The 20,724-nt window shown below is 36.5% G+C and overlaps 1 protein-coding gene across 6 annotated transcripts; it reads left to right on the top strand.

Annotated features, from left to right (window-relative positions):
* Positions 1-209: 209 nt before the first annotated feature.
* LOC107873343 (dual specificity tyrosine-phosphorylation-regulated kinase mbk-2) lies at positions 210-14,289 on the top strand. Of its 6 annotated transcripts, none has more exons than XR_007057088.1 (9): positions 210-705; positions 1,174-1,975; positions 2,238-2,517; positions 5,153-5,260; positions 5,367-5,470; positions 5,555-5,645; positions 5,917-6,060; positions 7,501-7,601; positions 13,735-13,866. XR_007057088.1 is itself a non-coding variant. In XM_047414813.1 (9 exons), the coding sequence occupies exons 1-8, from the start codon at positions 441-443 to the stop codon at positions 7,330-7,332; spliced, it is 1,893 nt and encodes a 630-aa protein (XP_047270769.1). In that variant the 5' UTR covers positions 210-440; the 3' UTR covers positions 7,333-7,377; positions 7,501-7,607. The 6 variants fall into 6 exon arrangements, 4 of the variants coding, with proteins under 4 accessions (XP_047270769.1, XP_047270768.1, XP_016575639.1 ...); XM_047414813.1 differs by lacking the exon at positions 13,735-13,866 and adding an exon at positions 7,234-7,377 and having other exon boundaries at positions 7,501-7,607; XR_007057087.1 differs by having other exon boundaries at positions 5,367-5,645.
* Positions 14,290-20,724: the final 6,435 nt, after the last annotated feature.

Below are 20,724 nucleotides of genomic sequence, written 5' to 3' on the forward strand. Positions count from 1 at the left end.
GGTTTAGTTCATCTTGATGTCTAGTCTTACCCTGACATTATTTGTGTGTACAACGTGGCAAGGACTATTTAAATTCTTATTTTCTTATCTCACAGTAAATAATTTAATCCACAGATGAGAAAGGAAAAAAAAGAGAGGAGAAATCGTTGTTTCGCTGAGCGGACCCCACTTCCAACAGCTTACATTATACTTGTCAAAGTTGGTAAGATATCTTTCGTTTCCTTGTGCTGCCGTTGGCTTGAGTTTTACAGCAGACAAACAAAAAGGAAAAGGAAGGAAAAGCAGAAAGTCGATCACTTTTCTTTTTCTAACATGCAAAACCCAACTCGGTATTCCCACTTTTGACCCTCTTTCACTTCATTCCCATGAACCCACCTCTTCTCCACTTACACTACTCTCCTTAATATATGTATTAGACTTTCTCTTCTTGTTCTTCTTCTATGGCTGTTTCTGATATTAAACAAGTACTGGAATTTTTGAAGAATAATGGCTTCTCAGAATCTGAATCGGCTCTTATAGAAGATATCATGGACAAATCCGAATTGGGTTCTTTGGATTATGAAAGATTTCTATTCCCTATGATTCCCCCCCCTCCTCTTCTTAACATTCCTTCCCTGATTTCTGCTAAGAATCATTCCAGCTCTGTCTCTTCTGACGACGAATTTGTCAGCTTGGCCTCTTCTGCCACCGGTTTCTGCTCATCTGGTAAAGTTCCTATTTTTTTTTACTGTGTAATACTTTGAACAACCATTGATGTATTTCTTCAGATTATTGTCGGATGGACCATTCCTTGATTCTGATTCTGTTTCTGGAAATTTCTTTTACTGCTTTGTGGAATGTACAAAAGCTAAAATGCAACATACCAATTCAGAGTTTAATAGTAAGTATGACAATCGATGTAATGGTAAGTACTATTTTAGAATACCTGTCCCTGGAAAGTAGAACTGACAGATATGGAATATTGTCATTTATTCTCTAATTTCTTGTAGTTACTCTATCTTGGCAAACTATTTTAAGATTCTGGTGTACCAGTACTAAATTTTCTAGATTAACGTGACTCAAGAACTGATCATCTTGTATTATGCTACTTCTGGTCTACACTTTGTGATTCTTCCCTTTGGTTTTTGTCTTTTCTGCATGTTGTTTAGGTTTATCCTGTTTTATCTGGTGCAGAATTTACAAATCCATATGGAATTCGTACTACAGCCGTTTCCAGTTCTCAATCATCATCTGATGGGTTATCTCAATTTGGTACTGCAAGAGATTACCATGATTTTGATATGCAAAATGACCTGTTCTGGTACAGGGAGAAAGATGAAGATTTTCCCATTCCACCTTACTTTGGAAGCTCAGAAGGTGTGGGGGCCCCTAGTGAGGACAAGTTTGTGATGATCGAAGCATCTGATAGACAGAATGTCACTAGTCCCAATTGGGAATATAAAGCAGAAAGATGGCCAATAGCCACCGATCATAATGGCCAATTAGATGAAGGCCTGAAAGATTACTATCATCTGGATAAACAAAAGCACCTTGTAGGGGAAGGTGGAATGTGTGAATTTACCTGTTCATCTCCACTTTGTGCTTGTTGCAAGGGGCCAAAAGATATTTATGGTGGCGATCTTGACAACATGGATATCAACTTAACTGAGGCTAACTATTTGCAGTACGACCCACCCAGAGGGAGGAAAACTGATGTTGGAAACAACTATTTCATTGAAACAAGTTGCAATACTAACTGGATTGGAGATCACAAGGGTACCCTTGACCTTCAACCTAAGGCTGTTGATGAAGTTTACCATTCATATGTACATGGAGACTATGAACCAAAAGATGATAGATTGGAGGCTCTGGAAGGCAGTGAACCCGATGAGGCAGCAGATGAAGAGGGAGGTGCTACTTCAGATGAGCTTTTGATGTTTGAAGGCGAAAATGAGTTTGAAGTATTTAATCTGAGAATCATACACAGGAAAAACAGGTTTGTTTGCACATCGCTACCTCCAAAGTGTAAGTCCAATATCAATGAGTGAGAAAAAAAGAATCTGTATGTGTATAGGACTTGAGAATGTTTCATTAATAATAGATACATGTTCGACATGCATATCACATCAAGATCTCATTCCAGCATTTCGTCCGGGCACCAAAGTTGTTTTAAAATTTAATGGAGATATTGATCTTGTTTCTTGCCGAATCATTTGTTGCGAACAATACTTTGTACTCATTTGTTCTGCCATCCACAGGACTGGGTTTGAGGAGAGCAAGGAACTTCCTATTATTCTAAATAGTATTATCGCCGGCAGATACTATGTAACAGAATATCTTGGTTCAGCTGCATTCAGCAAAGTCATTCAGGCTCATGATATGCACACTGGAGTAGACGTTTGCTTGAAGATTATAAAGAATGACAAGGACTTCTTTGATCAAAGTTTAGATGAGATTAAGCTTCTAAAGTTTGTGAACAAGAATGATCCTTGTGATGAGCACCATATACTGCGATTATATGATTACTTCTACCATCAGGTATTCTTGAGAAAATGTATGTTCTTCCGAGTCCTTTGCTTTGAATCGAGGTTTATTAAGAGCTGAAAATTGATCCTCCAACCTCTAAATGAACAAGACAAGCAGCATCAAGTTACCATTTTTCTGCTTTTGATACAAGGGAGATGTGCGTATAAAGGACAACTATAAATTTATCGACCAATCTAAATATGCAGTAGAGGTTTTGGTGGTAGATTTACGGGAATACTTTTCACAAGAAATCTCTTTCCATCATGGAATTTATGTTGTTAGCACTAATAGTCATCTCGATATTTGAACTCAAACTTGCTGGCTACAAAGTGATAGTTAAAGGTTGTCCTTATTCTTTACAAAGGATAATGTCTGTATGGTGTTTAGTGTGGACCTCCTCTCTCTCTATTTGGTATGTAAAGTATCCTCTGGAACTCAATCCATGCCATCTTCTCATGTATCTCCCCTAAATTTAGGATCGTCATTAATCTTCTTAATATCATATAATCTGGAAAGGGTTGTCAAGGAGATGTTTCCACTGGTCACTTAAAATAATTAACTCATTTGTGAAATCAACACAGAGTTGTTTTTTTTTTTTTGGATTATGTTGACAGGTCAATACTGTGAACTATAATACTCCCTTTGTTCCAAAAAGAATGACCTCTTTCTAAATTTGAAAATGATTTAACTTTGGCTTTTCATTTTGCCCTTTATAACGAACTTTTAAATCCACGTTAACGTTATGGCATGTTTAAAATCACAAGTTTTAAACATCTTATTGGGACACAAATGTTATAGCATGTTCAAGACCACAAGGTTAAAAAATGTTCATTTCTTTCTTGAACTTCGTTCACCGTCAAACAAGGTCACATAAAATGAAATGTAGCTAAAAGTTCATATATTACACTTGTTCTTATGTGTAACACAATGTTGAAGCTTCGACGTTATGCTTTTTATTGTTCTTTTGACAGGAGCTTATTTTCTCTGTACATATTGATGACCTTTCAGTAACTTCTCAGTTAACTTTTAGCAGGATTGCTTTTCAAATTGCACATCGCATTAAAAAGAACCGTATAGGAAAGGAGAATGGAAGTAATTTGGTTTTCCTTGTGAAATAATGGTGATGGAAAAGGATGTCAGTTAAAAAACATTGAGATAAACCAAAACGTTTCCTAGGAATAGCTTCTTTCTACCACCATGCCACCCTTGAATGCTTGTCATGCAATCTGCTACTCCTGACCTTCTCTTCTGCTTATTCAGTTAGCTCTTTGTCATGGCCTCATAAAAAGCATTTGTTTTCCCTTCCTCTATTCAATCTTTTTAAAATAGGAAATGCAATGTTGGTACTTTCAGTAAAAGTTAAGCAAAACGCGATGGTCATAAGTGTTGATTACTGGAGATTGAAGGTTTAATATGATTAACAATATTGTATGAGGCAAAACCTATCAATGTGTGCGTGTTGTAAGACTAAAACTGCAAACACTGGTAGAACATAAACACTGAACTTTCGATTTAATCAAGATTGGATATGTGATAGCCAAATCTACTAGGTATGAACTAAGCAAGGGCATTGGTCCCGTTCCCTCAATAGATGAAGAAGACATGAAGGTCGAATATTGTACTTGGTTGAGCCCTACTCGTGGTACAATTTTTTGTTCAATCAAGAATGGTATAATTCCAAACACCATAAGTTTCAAATCTTAGTGGAACTCTGAAATTATTTGATATTTTTGCATTGAAATGAGAAGTACCTGCATTAATTAGAAAACAGTTGAATTTACTACACCACAACTGGTCTGTTCTTCTATTCCCGGAGATTATGCCTCAATTTGTTACCTTCATTCATCAATTAACTATGTCTCTATCCCAAGACGGCTGCATGAATCCTCTATATGATTTCCCCTCTATTTGGATCTTCTTCATTTTAATACCAACTAGTTTGCCTTTAAGACAAATTAGGTGTTCTCTTATCTCATATCTCATACTTATTCTAAACTAGTTTAATCCAAACTAATTAAGTTGATATCGTGCTTATGAATCCTCTGCTTCCACTAATAAATGTTCTTAGCTAAATGTACACTAGTTCTGGCGATCTTAGGTCTTTCAAATTAACTACCCTTCACATAATTATAAGCCAATCTCGTGTATTTTAATACCTTCAATCATCATATTGTCACACCTTCGTCCAATGCAATATCTGAAGGTCTACATGGTCGAGGGATATGGCTGGACCATTTCACACAACCCTTCTTTCTTTTTATCCTTTAAATATGTTATTGTACTCTCTATTAGAAATGGATCATTTCTAGTCTTGTCCAATTATATACGACCACATATCCATCTCTAACATTCACATATTTTACTGCAGTCATCTTGTGTTGGTATGTTGGGACTTAGAAGCACCACATTCTCAGTCATATAGTATTGTTCTATTATTTATAGCCTTAAGACAAAAATGTTGAAACACCAAAGAGAGTTTGCAATACTACTTTCTTGAATCACATCTAGCTTAAGCGTCATTGATATCTTATCAATTGTTACTGTAATTTCCAGTAGTGCTTTTGGTTTTGGAACTTCTATTGTTGCTTAAGATCTGATGTTCCATATCTATTAACTGTACTCTTTGATTTGCTTTTATAACATGCAGGAACACCTCTTTATTGTTTGTGAACTTCTCCGTGCAAATTTATATGAATTTCAGAAATACAACCGAGAATCTGATATAGAGCCTTATTTTACAATGAGCAGGCTGCAGGTCTGTTTGTTCTAGTAAATTCAAATTGGCAGCAAAACTACAAATTATATCTAAGAAAAAGGAAAAGAGTAAAATGTAATTGTGTTGGTTATTTGTTCCTTAACAGACCATAACTCGGCAGTGCTTGGAGGCACTAGTGTTTTTACATAATCTGGGGATCATCCACTGTGATCTGAAGCCTGAAAATATTCTCATCAAAAGTTATCGAAGGTGTGAGATAAAAGTTATTGATCTTGGAAGCAGTTGCTTTCAGTCAGACAGCTTGTCCTTATATGTACAGTCTCGTTCCTATAGGGCTCCTGAAGTCATCTTAGGCCTTCCTTATGATGCAAAAATTGATCTTTGGTCTCTAGGCTGCATCTTGGGAGAGCTGTGCTCTGGAGAGGTATGCTCCTACTTTTCCTCGACTTACATACATCCATTTGTATGGTTCTTTGTCTTTCTTTTTGTATTTTTTCTGTATCCTGTCCTTATTATGTATTTACTTTATTGCATGGTATTTTTCAAATTGCCAATAGTATGGTGTTCATCTTCCTGATTTACCTCTTTGTAGGAGGGGGGACGGGGGTGCTTAAAACAAGTTAAAAAGGTTCATTGGCATGCGTTTTGCAGGCAACTATACGCAAGTACTCTTAAACATTCGTATTGTTTCGTAGGTGCTTTTTCCAAATGAAGCAGTCGTTATGTTGCTTGCACGTCTGATCGGAATGCTTGGTCCTATAGACACGGACATGTTAGAAAGGGGACAGGAGACCTACAAATATTTCACCAAGGATTATGACCTTTATTATATAAATGAGGTTTGCCTCTTAGCTCATCCTTTTAATTCATTCGAGACTCTATCATTTACAAATTCAGCAATTTTTGTGCTGGTATTCACTTGGAATGTTTAGTCTTGGCATTTTTTCATCTCTTTGTCTATTTTCTTTCTCTTAATTTTGTTTTATACCATGATTTTCCCCATTTTCCACCAAGTCAAAATTCTACCTGTTCATTATTTGCAAACTTGAAGCTTTATTTCCTTGAGTTATACTGATGCGACTTTTTATCCTTTACCTTACTAGAAAGTGACCTTGAAGTCTTTTTGCTTAACTCTTGCAAATCATCAACGTAAGTTTCAACTTAGAGTACTTAAACTAAGACAACAAAAGTGGTAGGAAGTTGTGTTTTTTAAAAGTGCATGGACCATCCAGCTACTGTTTTGATGAACTGCGAGAACTGGTTTATCCATTTAAAATAAAAAAGAAAATTTTCTGCCTGCATGTATTTCCTTTTTTCTGCGCTTTTCCTTCTCTGAAGTGCTATTGAATCATTTTGCTTGACAAGGAGCTCTTTATATGACATGTCTGTACATAAATTCTCTCTAAACAACAAGTATCTCATAGTCAGATCACAGAAGATTAAGATTGTTGATAGAAATTTTGCTGTATTTCTGGTGTGATTCCTCGGAATACCTTTAAAACCTCAGTTAAACTAGAAACATCTCTGAGTTGATTGGCCTTTATTTTATTTATGTATTTTTTTCTTAAAAAAAATCTAGATATATCTATCCACTCTAGCTGGTTAGATTGTGCCTCGACTACTGCTCTTATAAAATGATTTAACTAATTCAGAAAGTGAATGTGAGTCCAATTTCAATTTTCTTTCCTGTTTGTCATGTTCATTTACTTGCAGCCGCAATTTCCATATCATAAAGAACTGCTAAAATCTATCATCTAACTGAATATCCTTGATACATTATCTACCTCAATAGTCAACAAATCTAGTAATAATGCACCATCATAACACATATTCCTATGAACATGGAGTTCAATTAGGTGGTGGGGGTGGGGGGGAGTGGCAGTGGCAGAGCCAGAAATTTGACTAACTGTCTGCAAATTTTCTTTTCAATTATATTAAGCGTGTGTAAAATTAAATATACACTCATAATAACTATATTTAACGTCTATACCCCATATAATTTTCCGGCGAAGAATGTGCACCGGAACATCCTTCATCTAAGGTGGCTCCGCCCATGGGAAATGGGGGTTGCAGGACAGGTGGGAGCAGCAATGCCCCAAGTCAAATATTGATTTTTAAATCTTCAAAAAACTTAAAAGATGTGAAGTCTTTTAAAGGTATATGCTTTCTGCCCATATTTTTTAGATAGAGATCTTTTTCACTTCCTTTTCCATATGAGTTGCTCACTGAGCGTGGCTACAGTTTACAACTTACTATATATATACCTGGATAAACTGTAGAATCTGTTGTGTTCTGGAAATCAACGGAAGAAATGTGCATAGAAGAGTGGTACTTTGAGCTTGCGGAGCTGTACATCTGGTCATTGGAGAAGCAGCTGAAAGTTAGTTAATAAGTTTACATAATGCTAATGAGACTCATCAGGTTTTTAAGTCATAGTTTGGTTAATACCTGTTAAAAGTTGATTTAAAGAATAATGCACGCGATTTATTTTTTATTTTTCTCCAACTTTTTTACATTTAACTCCTAGTCAAATTAGGATTTTTATTTTTGGTAGGAAACTGATTAGTTATTATTTTTGGTAAAAAATAGGTTTTCTTTTATGGTAAGTTTAATCTATTTTTGGTTGTAATAGCACTATTTAAGGAAGAGTTGATGATCAATAATATTTAGCTTTTACCAGAAAAGAAAAATAAACTTCTCTGCGTCTCTCCTTTTCTAATTCATTTTTATTTTTAAAACCAACAATTGGTATCTAAAGCTATTTTTCTCGAGGGACCTGTGAGTGAAGAGATGGATTCTGAAAATAGTTTTTCACGAATGGCTCCACGTGAAAATTATCAATCATGGGCTGTGAGAATGGAAACTTACTTGGAGGCTCTTGATCTATGGGAAGCTGTGGAAGATGATTATGAAATTAATCCGCTGCCAAATAATCCCACCAAAGCCCAAATCAAGAGTCACAAGGAAAAGAAAACCACGAAATCTAAGACAAAATCAACTCTGTTTGCTTCTGTTTCAACAACTATTTTTACAAGAATTATGTCGATCACACCACCAAAAGAAATTTGGGAAATTTGGGAATATCTGAAGAAAGAATATGCTGGAGATGAAAGAATCCGAGGAATGCAAGTATTGAATTTAATAAGAGAGTTCGAGTTGCAGAGAATGACAGACTCCGAGACAGTCAAAGAGTACTCAGACAGATTACTTGGCATTTTTAACAAGGTAAGAATACTAGGCACTGAATTTAAAGATTCAAGAATTGTTGAAAAAATTCTCGTTATAGTGCCCGAAAGATATGAAGCATGTATAACTACCTTGAAAAGTAGACGATCTGTCCAAGATTACTTTGGCGGAATTGTTAAATTCTTTTCACGCACTAGAATAAAGAAAATTTATGAGGCAAGATGGTATAGTTGAAGGAGCCTTAGTAGCCAACCACAAAACTCAAAAAAGGGGTAAAAATTTAAAAAATTACCCACCTTGTGAGTACTGTAGAAAAATGGGTCATCCACCATATAGATGTTGGAAAAGGCCAGACGCAAAGTGCATCAAATGCAATCAACTTGGCCATGAAACAGTGATTTGCAAAAGCATGTTTGAGAACCACAAAGAAGATGCACGTGTGGTCAATGAAGAAGAAGAAAATCATTTTTTGTTGCAACATGTATCTCAAATAATGATTCAACAAATTTTTGATTGATTGATAGTGGTTGCACCAACCACATGACTTATAAAAAGAGTTTATTTAAAGAATTAAAGCCTACTGAAATATCCAAAGTTAGGATCGCAAATGGTGATCCGATTCTTGTTGAAGGAAAAAGAACTGTTGTCATCAAAACAAGTTCAGGTAATAAAAAGCAATTTCAGATGTTTTTTATGTACCTGATATTGATCAGAACTTGTTGAGTATTTATCAGTTGGTAGAAAAAGGATACAAAGTATCTTTTGAGGATAAACATTGCTTCATCAATGATGGTGCTGGAAAAGAAGTTTTAACATTAAGATGAGAGGTAAACATTTCTTATTTGATCTAATGGAAGATGTTTCTGTAGAACATGTAAAAGATTATAGGTTGAAAAAATTAGAAGATAATCCTCTAATTGAAAAAGCACAAGCAATATGTGAACCTGCTAGGTTTAAAAAAACTTTCAATGTCCCTAAAAGAATTGAAGCTAAGGAGGAGTTATTTATGTTTTAGAAAAATAAAACAGGTAAGTTTAATTCAAGATGCAAACGAAGAAGGAAGACATGCCAAAAGGATTTAATTAGTCAAGGGTTGCATTCAAGACAAGAAGTGAATTTAGTTCACTACAAGCCAAAAATGAATCTGCAGATCTATTAGCAAGTTCACTTTCGGTTATCAAGTGTGGAGATCCCAAGACAGAAGACCAAAATTTTGTAGTTCCTAAAGCAAGGAAGAGTGTTAAAAGTTGCTTTAAGGAATAATGCACGTGATTTATTTTTTATTTTTATCCAACTTCTTAACATAAAACTCCTAGTCAAATTAGGATTTTTATTTTTGGTAAGTTTAATCTATTTTTGGTTGTAATAACACTATTTAAGGAGGAGTTGATGATCAATATTATTTAGCTTCTACCAGAAAAGAAAAATAAACTTCTCAGCGTCTGTTCCCTTCTAACTCATCTCTATTTTTAAAACCAACAATACCACATTGACCTTTTTCTTTTATTTGATTAACTCGTAGAGTCCAGCCCATTTGGGGAAAGTAAGCTGATATATGTTGTGGAGAAAATGTCATGAAGGGTGTGAATGAATGGAAATCTTAGCTTAATTCCTTTTCTTCTTAGTTGAATTTAGTTTAGAACTCTTATTTCTATTGGAATTCAGTCCAGATCACATCAGTGGTGTTAGAGACAGGTTTTCGAACTGTGGCTATCCACCATGCCTGTTGAACTTGCAGAGGTTTTGAACCGATTGGATCGGATGGCTGTGGAGTTTACAGCATTCGCTGATAGGCAAGCTCAGTTAGAGGCTGTGCATGAGAGGTCCTATAGGGAATTGAAGAACTCGATTGCTAGCGGGTGGCATACAGAGAAGGACAAGCTAACTCCGATTTTGGAAGTTGGGGATGATGGCGCCTATTCCCCTACGGAGGGACCATTGATGTTTATGGGTAAATTTAGTCGGAACTTAGGGGGGTCTTCTCTAGCGAACCCACTTGAAAATAAATCCCCAAATCACCAGACACTTCAGGGACCAAAACCCCCATGTAGACCTCCACCCAGCCTGCAAATTCCTTATACCCAGTTCACCCATAACCCACATATTTCAGTAACCAGCTCAAACCAAATTCCCGCCTATATTCCTTTTACGCAACCTTATAATTATACCACATTCCATTGATAGAGGGTCATAAAGCTGTTAACAATAGACCTTACAGGTATTGCCCACAACAGAAAGATGTTATAGAAAAAATGATTCAAGAATTATTAGCTCAAGGACTGATCCAACATAGTTGCAGCCCATTTGCCTCACCTGTGGTCTTGGTAGGTAAAAAAGATGGGACATGGAGGATGTGTGTGGATTATAGAGCTCTAAATCAGATTACAATTAAAGACAAATTTTCCATTCCCATTATTGAGGAGATATTTGGGGAGTTAGGGGATTCCAAGGTATATTCTAAAATTGATCTGAGATCTGGCTATCATCAGATTAGAATGGCACCTGAGGATGTTCACAAAACAACATTTAGGACCCATGCGGGTCATTATGCGTACTTGGTCATGCCTTTTGGGCTTACCAATGCTCCCTCTGGCTTTCAGAGTCTAATGAATCACATCTTTCAAGGTCAGTTGAGGAAGTTTATTATGGTCTTTTTTGATGGTATACTAATATTCAGTAAGAGTTTGGAGGATCACAGGGACCACTTGAAAATCACTTTTTCCTTGTTGAGGCAACACCACTTGTTTGCCAGGATTGCTAAGTGTATTTGCTGCTGCAAAAATTGAGTATCTGGGGCATTTGATTTCAGCTAAAGGAGTAGGAACTGACCCTGCGAAGGTTCAAGCTGTTAAGGACTGGGCCACTCCAATCATCCTTAAGCAACTAAGAGGTTTTCTGGGGTTGACAGGCTACTATAGGAGGTTCATCCCGGGATATGGAAAGATCAGTAGGCCTTTAACAGACTTGTTGAAAAAAGATGGGTTTAAGTGGTCTGAGAAGGCAGATGGAGCAGTACAAGTTTTCACAAGTTTTGAAAGACACCTTAACATCAGCACCTGTGTTGGTCCTTCCTGATCTTGCTTAACCTTTTGTGGTTGAAACTGATGCATGCGACCTTGGGTTGGGTGCTGTTTTGATGCAACATGGGAGACCTATTGCTTATTTGAGAAAGGGGTTAGCTGGTAAGAATTTAGCTCTTTCAGTATATGATAAGGAGCTGTTGGCCCTTGTCATGGCAGTGACTAAGTGGGGACACTATCTCATGAGTAATCATTTCATTGTAAAGACTGATCAGAAGGCACTTAAATTTTTGTTAGAGCGAAAATTACACACAGGATCTCAACTTAAATGGATCACTAAGCTGATGCACTATGATTTTTCCATTGAATACAAAAGGGAAAGAGATAACAAAGCTGTAGATGCCCTATCAAGAGTTCCTGCTGTGGAATTGTGTGCTCTTACCTTCTCTACTGTTAGGAATGATGTGTTACAATCCATTGTGAATAGTTGGACATTAGATCCTCAGTTGGTGGACTTGATTGATAAGTTGCAGGCTAAATCAAAGGTGGTTAAAGGATTCTCCTATATTAACAGTCAGTTAAGAAGGCATGGTAAATTGGTTGTGGGGCCTGATCCTACTCTTAAGAGTGAAATACTCTCAATGTGGCATGATTCACCTACTGGTGGACATTCAGGTATAGATCATACTTATAGAAGGATTGCTTCCTTGTTTCACTGGAAAGGGTTGAAGGCAGATGTATTGGAGTATGTTAAAAAGTGTGCTATTTGCCAAAGAGTAAGAGTGACTATGCAGCTTACCCAGGACTTTTACAACCTCTTCAGGTACCTGCACTAGCCTGGAGTAGTATCAGTATGGACTTTATCGAGGACTTACCCAAGTCTTAAGAGAAAACTGTGATCTGGGTTGTGGTGGATAGATTGACAAGTATGCCCATTTCTTGGCTTTGCCCCATCCTTACTCAGCTGCTGAATTGGCTCAATTGTTTATGGAGCAGATTTTTATACTTTATGGATTACCTGACAGTATAGTCAGTGATAGGGACCCCATTTTTACTAGTAAGATTTGGGAGGAGCTATTTGCTATTCAAGGAGTGACCCTTAATACATCTACTGCCGACCACCCTCAATCGGATGGTCAAACTGAGGTGGTAAACAGGTGTTTGGAAACATTTGCGCTGCTATTGTTCAGACTCATCTGTAGATTGGGTCCAGTATGATGGTATAACACTTCTTTCCATTCATCTACACAAACAACACCCTTTGAAGCCCTTTACGGCTAGCCACCACCTTTACACTTACCTTATATGGCTGGGGATTCTGAGGTTCCCGAGGTTGACAGAAGTATGGTCACAAGAGAATTCAAGCACCAGCTGCTCAAGTTTCATATCACTCGTGCTCAACAAAGAATGACTGCTCAAGCTAATAGGAAGAGGTCTAATCGGCAATTTCAAGAAGGGGATTGGGTGTTTTTGAAGATACAACGCTATAGACAGGTCACCATGTACAGACATCACTTCAATAAAATATTATGGACCCTATATGATCATCAAGAAGATCGGCACTGTTGCATACAAGTCGGCCCTTCCACTTGAGTTGCTGTTGCACCCAACTTTCCATGTTTCTCAACTCAAACCCTGTTATGCCCTACCTGATCAGGTTTCCCATCCTCCTGTGGTCAATCTCTCCAGTCCATATTTCCCCAGTCCTAACCGGATTCTAGAGAGGAGAATGGTTCAAAAGGGGAACAAGGCAATTGTTCAAGTACTTGTTGAATGTGCTGAATTGCCAGAGACTGAGTCAGTCCACCTGGGAAGATCATAATGCTTTCCGCGTTCGTTTTCTCTCCTTTGTTTCTTGAGGACAAGGAAAATTTTGACAGGAGAGTATTGTTGTGTTCTGGAAATCAACGGAAGAAATGTGCATAGAAGAGTGGTACTTTGAGCTTGCGGAGCTGTATGTCTGGTCGTTGGAGAAGCAGCTGAAAGTTAGTTAACAAGTTTACATAATGATAATGAGACCCATCAGGTTTTTAAGTCATAGTTTGGTTAATACCACATTGACCTTTTTCTTTTATTTAATTGACTCTTATAGTCCAGCCCATTTGGGGAAAGTAAGCTGATATATGTAGTGGAGAAAATGTCGTGAAGGGTATGAATGAATGAAAATCTTATCTTAATTCCTTTTCTTCTTAGTTGAATTTAGATTAGAACTCTTATTTCTGTTGGAATTCAGTCCAGATCACATCAGAATCTGAATAACACAAGTTGTCCAACTTCTGATTGATTATGTTTGGAATTCTTTAATAGGATACTAGTCTACTGGAATACATCATCCCCGAGGAAACATCATTGGAGCATCAGCTGTCAGTTTCTGATCCATTGTTCCTCGACTTTGTCAGAAAGTTGCTTGAGATAACTCCTCAAAAGCGCCCCACGGCTAAGGAGGCCCTAGGTCACCCTTGGCTTTCCCGTTGGTACAAGTAGAATCCGAAGTATTACTTGTTTGTGTTTCATGGTATATCACGAGTTTGAAGCTGTTCTCGGGGCACAAAGGTTTCCTGACAGCAGAGGTTCGTTCTTTGTTGCGGATATTGATTCAATGGGTACATAGTTTCCAGATTCTCTGTTGCTTATAAGGATTCGGTTTCCAGATTCTCTGTTGCTTATAAGGATTCGGTTTTCATTTTTTGATGCTTTCTTGTAGATAATATAGGGAAAAACTGCTTTGTTATGCCTTTGGAGGATAACACAGTTTCCTTGTGCTGTTTTGAGTCTTGTGAGATGTGAATATAATCTTGGCGTGTATTGGTGATTTTGGGTAAATAATAAAAAGAATTCACTTGGTTATATTTGTTGATAAAAGCTGCTTCTTGTGAAATTGCAGTTCATGTTTAGGTCCGTGTGACGTGTTTATAGGCAAAATTCCATGTCATATTTAAGAAATGTATTGTGTATTTCAGTTATAGGGTCAAACAAGTTGGCTCCACGGATTGTCAAATCATAGGCGCGTAAAATTACCGGTTGACCGGTTGTTAGCATCTTCAGATGGCGGATCATCTTTGAACTTGGTATTTTTCTTTTTTGACTAATAATATGGACACGATCCTATATCAAATTGATCTCTATACACCATCAAGGAATGTGGCGGGTGGGATGGAACGGATTCCGCCGTCCCCATTAATAGGGGTTTATGATTCGAGTAATGCTAAATCCGCTGCTAAATCCGCCGTCCCCATTAATTGGGGTTTATGATTCGAGTAATGCTAATGAAAAATTGCTAGTAGGGAGTTATTTTTTTTAATGTGTCTCAGGTTACAGTGAATTTGAGTTCGTTGGGCCAATACATTCTCGATGCTAAATGGTTAAACTAAAAAAAGAAAGCAAAAAAGAAAAAAGCATGTTTATCCTCCTAAACTTGTCACGAAAACTCACTTTAGTCATTAAACTTAATCTGTAATTATTTACCCCTTATGAACTTTAAAATGTATTATTTTGCTCCCTTAACGGCTGTCGTGACAATGTTTTTTTTTTTAAAAAATGAAAGTGCGTTTTAGAGAAAAAAAGTATAAAAAAATTAAGTGGGGCCCACTTTAAAATTTTTGATCATTATTTTTTTCTTCTTCTTCCTCATACCCCACCACCCCCATGTCTTTTCCTTCCTCTATTTCTTTTCTTTTTTTTTTTCACTCCTATCCACAAAAAATCTTCAATCAAATACACAATCATATGAAGAATAAAATAAACAAATTGTACAACAAATAAACTTTTCTATGAAGATCAAGAATTAACAAATTAATTTCATTTCAGCACATCAAAATTAAAATAAAAAAAATCAAACTTATTAATTAGCCACGTAATTACTTCTGAACCAAAATTACTACTTATATATCAAAACCCATAAATACCATTAACTCCATTATTTTTCTCCTATATATCAGCTAGCAGCAAGTAGTGTCAACCCACTACTCCCCATACGTTTCTCCTCCTCAAATGGCGATTAATTGGAGAATTTGATAGAATCGATAAAATCAAAGGTGAGGAAACTGAAGAAATCGAAGAAACTGTACATTAAAATGGACAAAAGCTCCAGCGTCAGAGTGGAGATTCACAACAGAAAGACATGTAAACTGATAGCCTAAAGGAAGGCTAAAACACGAAATTGACACTTAAAGGCAAAAATCAGCAAACACACAAAAGGAAAAACAACACACATAAAAGAAAAAAGATGAAGAAGAGATGCATAAAGTAAAGATAGTAGAGAGACCCTCACTTCCACCAATGAATAGCACTAAAAGGTGTATCAAACCTTCAAACACACATCATCAATGTAAGCTCAAACAACTCTCTTAGGTGACCCAAAGGACTGACATTTCCTCAAGCACATCTTTCTTGCCAAATGTTCAACACAAGTGAAGATCCATTCAATTGCATTAAAACACTTAAGTTTTGGATTCTACACTAAGCTATCACTAAACTAAGGCTAAGAACTAAACTCTAAATAGTATCCTTTCAATATTCATCCAAACTAATGAAAAGAGAAGTAAAATGGTCTATTTATACTATTACATTCAATGGACAAAAATGCCCTTAATGAGAGAGGGAATTGGGGCGCCTCTTGAGTGTTACTTTGGAGTGCAAAATGTCTTCAATGCCCTTCACTTGAGGCGTCTCTTGAGTGTATAAGTTCCCCTTTTTCTTTCTCTTGACCAAGGCTTCAAAATATTTCAAAAAGTGTTCAATTGATTGCTAATTCTGAAGCCTTGCCCTTAGATAATACCTTGTGCTCTTGGTGCTCCTTGTGCTTGTATCATCCTCTTCATCTTGAAGAAATTCCCCAAATTCAGATCTTGCAAAACCAAAGAGAGATCAAAACAAACACACAATTCTCTTGGTAGGAGGGTTAGTATTAGTACCACACTCATATCATCAACCTATGGTTGATCAAACTTGATATACACCCACATATCCTTGGTATTTGACATAAAAAACTTAGAATAAAGGATACCAAATACATGAATAGCATCAATATAAAAAATAATTGAGTATGACCCAAAACTACAACTTTCACATCTCAAAAGTATTCCGGGGTCAAAAGAAAATAGTAAGCAAGGGTCTAGCCCATGGTTAAGCATTCCTTGCACTAGATTATCATGCCAAGGGGGTACATATTTGACATACAACCAGCAATCCCTTGGTTTATCCATGAAACAATTAGTATATACATCACAAAGAATAGAGCTAAGGTAAACATCAAGGAAAATAAGCACAAGCCAAAACAATCCCTTCCCAACCTCACAGTACACCGGGATCAAATGGGTGAAGTGGCCAAGGGAATAATCCGAAGCTACTCATTTCATTTACTAGGGTATCACACTCACCCAAAACATTTTTTCTTAAGGGAAGACTAGCACACAAGGTTAAGGACCTATGGCTTAGTAGGCCTCCCTTAACAACATACATTTCATCATCTGCAATCTCTCCATACACATGATCACCAAAAACACAATTAATAGCAAGGTTCTCACCACACAAGAAGTACAAGGGACCATAATCATTATCAAGATCAACATTATAAACATCAATACTAACTTGAGGTTTTTCAATCCCACAATTCCCATATTCAAGTAGTAAACTAGTTTTAAGAGAAAGTTGATCATTATTCACAACAAAAGAGTTACTAAGGAAGGAGGTATACATTTGTAAACCCAAAACCACTTTACAAGACACTAAATCACAACTTTTTGAGTTCAAAAAAGTGTTGAGAATAGCAAAGTCACCTTGGGTTAAGCTTGGGCAGTCCACCTTTTTGGAGCTCTCGGTCAAGGTAGTCACTAGTTCATTTTGGATCCTTCTTGGATATCATTTTATCTTGTACCTGCACATAAGAAGAATCAAAGCTAGGCAAAATGCTAGTCTTTTGGTTAGGAAGTATCAAGGCACATTTGTGGGCAATTCCCACAATCAAATTTGTTTTTCCCTTTTCAAGCTCACGCTCCAAGACCTTTCCTTCCCTTTTCTTTTTTTTTTTCACACATTATTCTTGTACCTCACCATCCATTTCCTCTCCATCTTAAGGCTCGGCCTCACCTTTTATGGGTTTTAGATCTTTTACTTTTTCTACTTGGATGGAGGGAATTTGGTTTAGGGAAGTTTGGAGAGGGGGAACTAGATTTGGTTGATGATGGGTTTGGATTTATGGCATGGGGCTTTGTGGAGTGTAGGGTCTTTGGTTAAGTGGATTTGGGACTTGGTGGTTTGAATTTTGTGGAGGTTTTGATGGACATAGTCCCTTCTTTAATTCTAATCATGTCAGCCCTCATTGATCCCATATAACCCTTCACGTCTCTCCTCATAGCATCCATATCACTCCTCAAAGCATCACAATTACTCTTCATATCTTGGGCAAAGGCCTCAAACTAAGTCATCAAGGCTCCCAAAGCATCATTTCCCAAAGGTTGGGACGTGGTACCTTCGGATTCCATCATAATTATACCTACCAAAAGCAAAAAAAAAAAAAAACAGCAAAGAGAAACCTACAAAACAAACAAACAAATTACTTCAAAAAGCCTCACCACACTCCCACTCAACCTCACCTCACACTTGGCTTCACAAGTATTGGATAATTGGCAATATTTGGCAAGTTACTTGAGTGGTGAGAAGCTTTGGTCCAGAATCAATCTTTGTTTGAAATGACTCAAATAAAGTGATGTATGAACTTGAACCAACAAAACACTACGAATTAAAAATGAGAAAAGGCACACAAAAACCAAAGACACGAAACAAATGGAATCTAATCTAATTACCAAACTAGTAGATACTTACTAGCTTACTAATTAGGGATAGAATCAACTTTTAAGAACCTAGAGTAAAAAATTAGAAACTAAGAAAATCTAATTTTAGAGATGAATTTGGTTGATTACAAGTAATGACATGGCACTACATGGTTGGTTGTCACTTTTTCGAATTTTCAATTTCCCTACTCTTTGTTTCGGCCAAGTATCACTTTGGGAAGAAGAGAGTTTCGGATTTTGAGGGGTAAGTAGGCAGTTTAAGGTCCTTTCAAGCCTCAAATGTAAATTGAAATGCAATGGTATCCCCCTTGTACTTGCAAATGTACTTTGTTGTCCCCTCGTCCCCTTGTCCCCTCCCCGTTTTGGAAGACTTGAATATTCTTGGAATATGCTTTTGGACTAACAACTTTTCCACTCTCTTTCCTTCCTCTTTTGGTTCAAACAACACCTTTGAATATTTTTCTTCACTAAGATATGAAGATGATGGATGAACAAGATGAATATTCAAGTGTTGACCAAGTTTGACCAACAAGCAAATGAATTCCAAATCTGACTTTTTTTGTAGATCTAGGTTCCTTAGGCCAAAACAAACTCAACCAACTAAAAATCAGCCACAAAACACGCCCAAATCACAAGACCAAATCCGGATCTAGCTCAAAAGCTTCAAAACTCCATAGCCATGGTGGATCTTAGCTCAAACTCAACCAATCTTCATTCTAAAAGTAGATCTAGACTCCCTAGGTACTAGAGAGCAAGGATCTAGTGAAACCAACAAAACACAATAAAATTTAGTAGATTTAAGGATTAAATTTTGGATCTATAACACAACACAACTTGACATCATTTTTTTTTTTGAGATTTTTGGATTTTTGACTTTTTTTTGTTGAGATTTTCTAAATAAGAACACTAAAACCAAGGTTTAGGGATGTTGGAACAACCCTAAACAAGGCTTTGATACTAAATGTAGCCTAAAGAAAGACTAAAACATGAAATTGACACTTAAAGGCAAAAGTCAGCAAACACACAAAAGGAAAAACAACACACATAGAAGAAAAGAGATGAAGAAGAGATGCATAAAGTAAAGATAGTAGAGAGACCCTCACTTCCACCAATGAATATCACTAGAAGGTGTATCAAACCTTCAAACACACATCAACAATGTAATCTCAAACCACTCTCTTAGGTGACCTAAAGGACTCACACTTCCTCAAGCACACCTTTCTTGTCAAAGTTCAACACAAGTGAAAATCCATTCAATTGCATTAAAACACTTAAGTTTCGGATTCTACACTAAACTATCACTAAACTAAGGCTAAGAACTAAACTCTAAATAGTATCCTTTCAATATTCATCCAAGCTAATGAAAAGAGAAGTAAAATGGTCTATTTATACTATTACATTCAATGGACAAAAATGCCCTTAATGAGAGAGGGAATTGGGGCGCCTCTTGAGTGTTACTTTGGAGTGCAAAATGTCTTCAATGCCCTTTACTTGAGGTGTCTCTTGAGTGTATAAGTTCCCCTTCTTCCTTCTCTTGACCAAGACTTCAAAATACTCCAAAAGTGTTCAATTGCTTGCTAATTTTAAAGCCTTGACCCTTAGATAATACCTTGTACTCTTGGTGCTCCTTGTGCTTGTATCATAAACTCATTGATGAGACTCTCCAAGCTTCTGATCATCCCGACAAGAGTAGCCTCTCTTAGTACTCTCTCCATTTAAAAAAAAATAATTTCTCTTTATTTGGAGTTTTAGTATACATTAATAGATAAGAGATAAAATGGTTGTTTCTGTGTTCCTTCATTTTTCGATGGGAACCGTTTCAATTTATTTTCCTTTATATTTTTCTATTGATTTCCATAGCTATTAATGAGGGGGTAAAAGGATTAAATGTTTGGATTATTTTTCTTTGAATTTGAATGATATTTCTAACGTTATTTGGACGTGTAATTGGAGTTGTTAGCAGGAGTTACTTAACTGGGAATAAAGAAAAGGATCATAAATCGAATACTTCTCTATTGAGATATTTTACTTAAATAATTCATTTTATTTATCAAATCAAATATTGTACATTAAAGTGGGGAAGGAGATGGGGGAGGGACGACTCAACAACGTGGGGGGGGGGGGGGGGCTGGGGGGTTTGTGGGGTGAGGGGAGTTTTTTTTATTTAATATATATATATATATTATTTAAAAAATAATATATATATATATACTATTTTTTTAAAAATAAATTATTTATGTGGCTTTGACGTGGATCCGACGTGTCTATGACATGACTCCAACGTGGCGCGAGTGTGATGCACTCCCCATAATGAAAGTGATATAATTTTTTAAGGTTGGTAAAAAAATAATATGAAAGTTGTTTAGGGGGTAAATAAGTACATGTTAAGTTTAATGAGTAAAGTGAATTTTCGTGACAAGTTTAGAAGGGTAAACATGTCTTTTCCCAAAGGAAAACTATACCAATTGTCTCTTCTAGTCAAATTGATCTCTATTCACCATCAAGG

The sequence above is a fragment of the Capsicum annuum genome, chromosome 6 (assembly GCF_002878395.1).
Source record: "Capsicum annuum cultivar UCD-10X-F1 chromosome 6, UCD10Xv1.1, whole genome shotgun sequence".
Taxonomy (NCBI): Eukaryota; Viridiplantae; Streptophyta; class Magnoliopsida; order Solanales; family Solanaceae; genus Capsicum; species Capsicum annuum.

Excerpts from the sequence above, each read along its gene's own strand:
- LOC107873343 (XM_016720152.2), top strand. The coding sequence starts at position 441 with ATGGCTGTTTCTGATATTAAACAAGTACTGGAATTTTTGAAGAATAAT. Across the intron at positions 1,976-2,237 it reads ATCATACACAGGAAAAACAG|GACTGGGTTTGAGGAGAGCA; the intron begins GTTTGTTTGCAC and ends TGCCATCCACAG. Across the intron at positions 5,261-5,366 it reads TTACAATGAGCAGGCTGCAG|ACCATAACTCGGCAGTGCTT; the intron begins GTCTGTTTGTTC and ends GTTCCTTAACAG.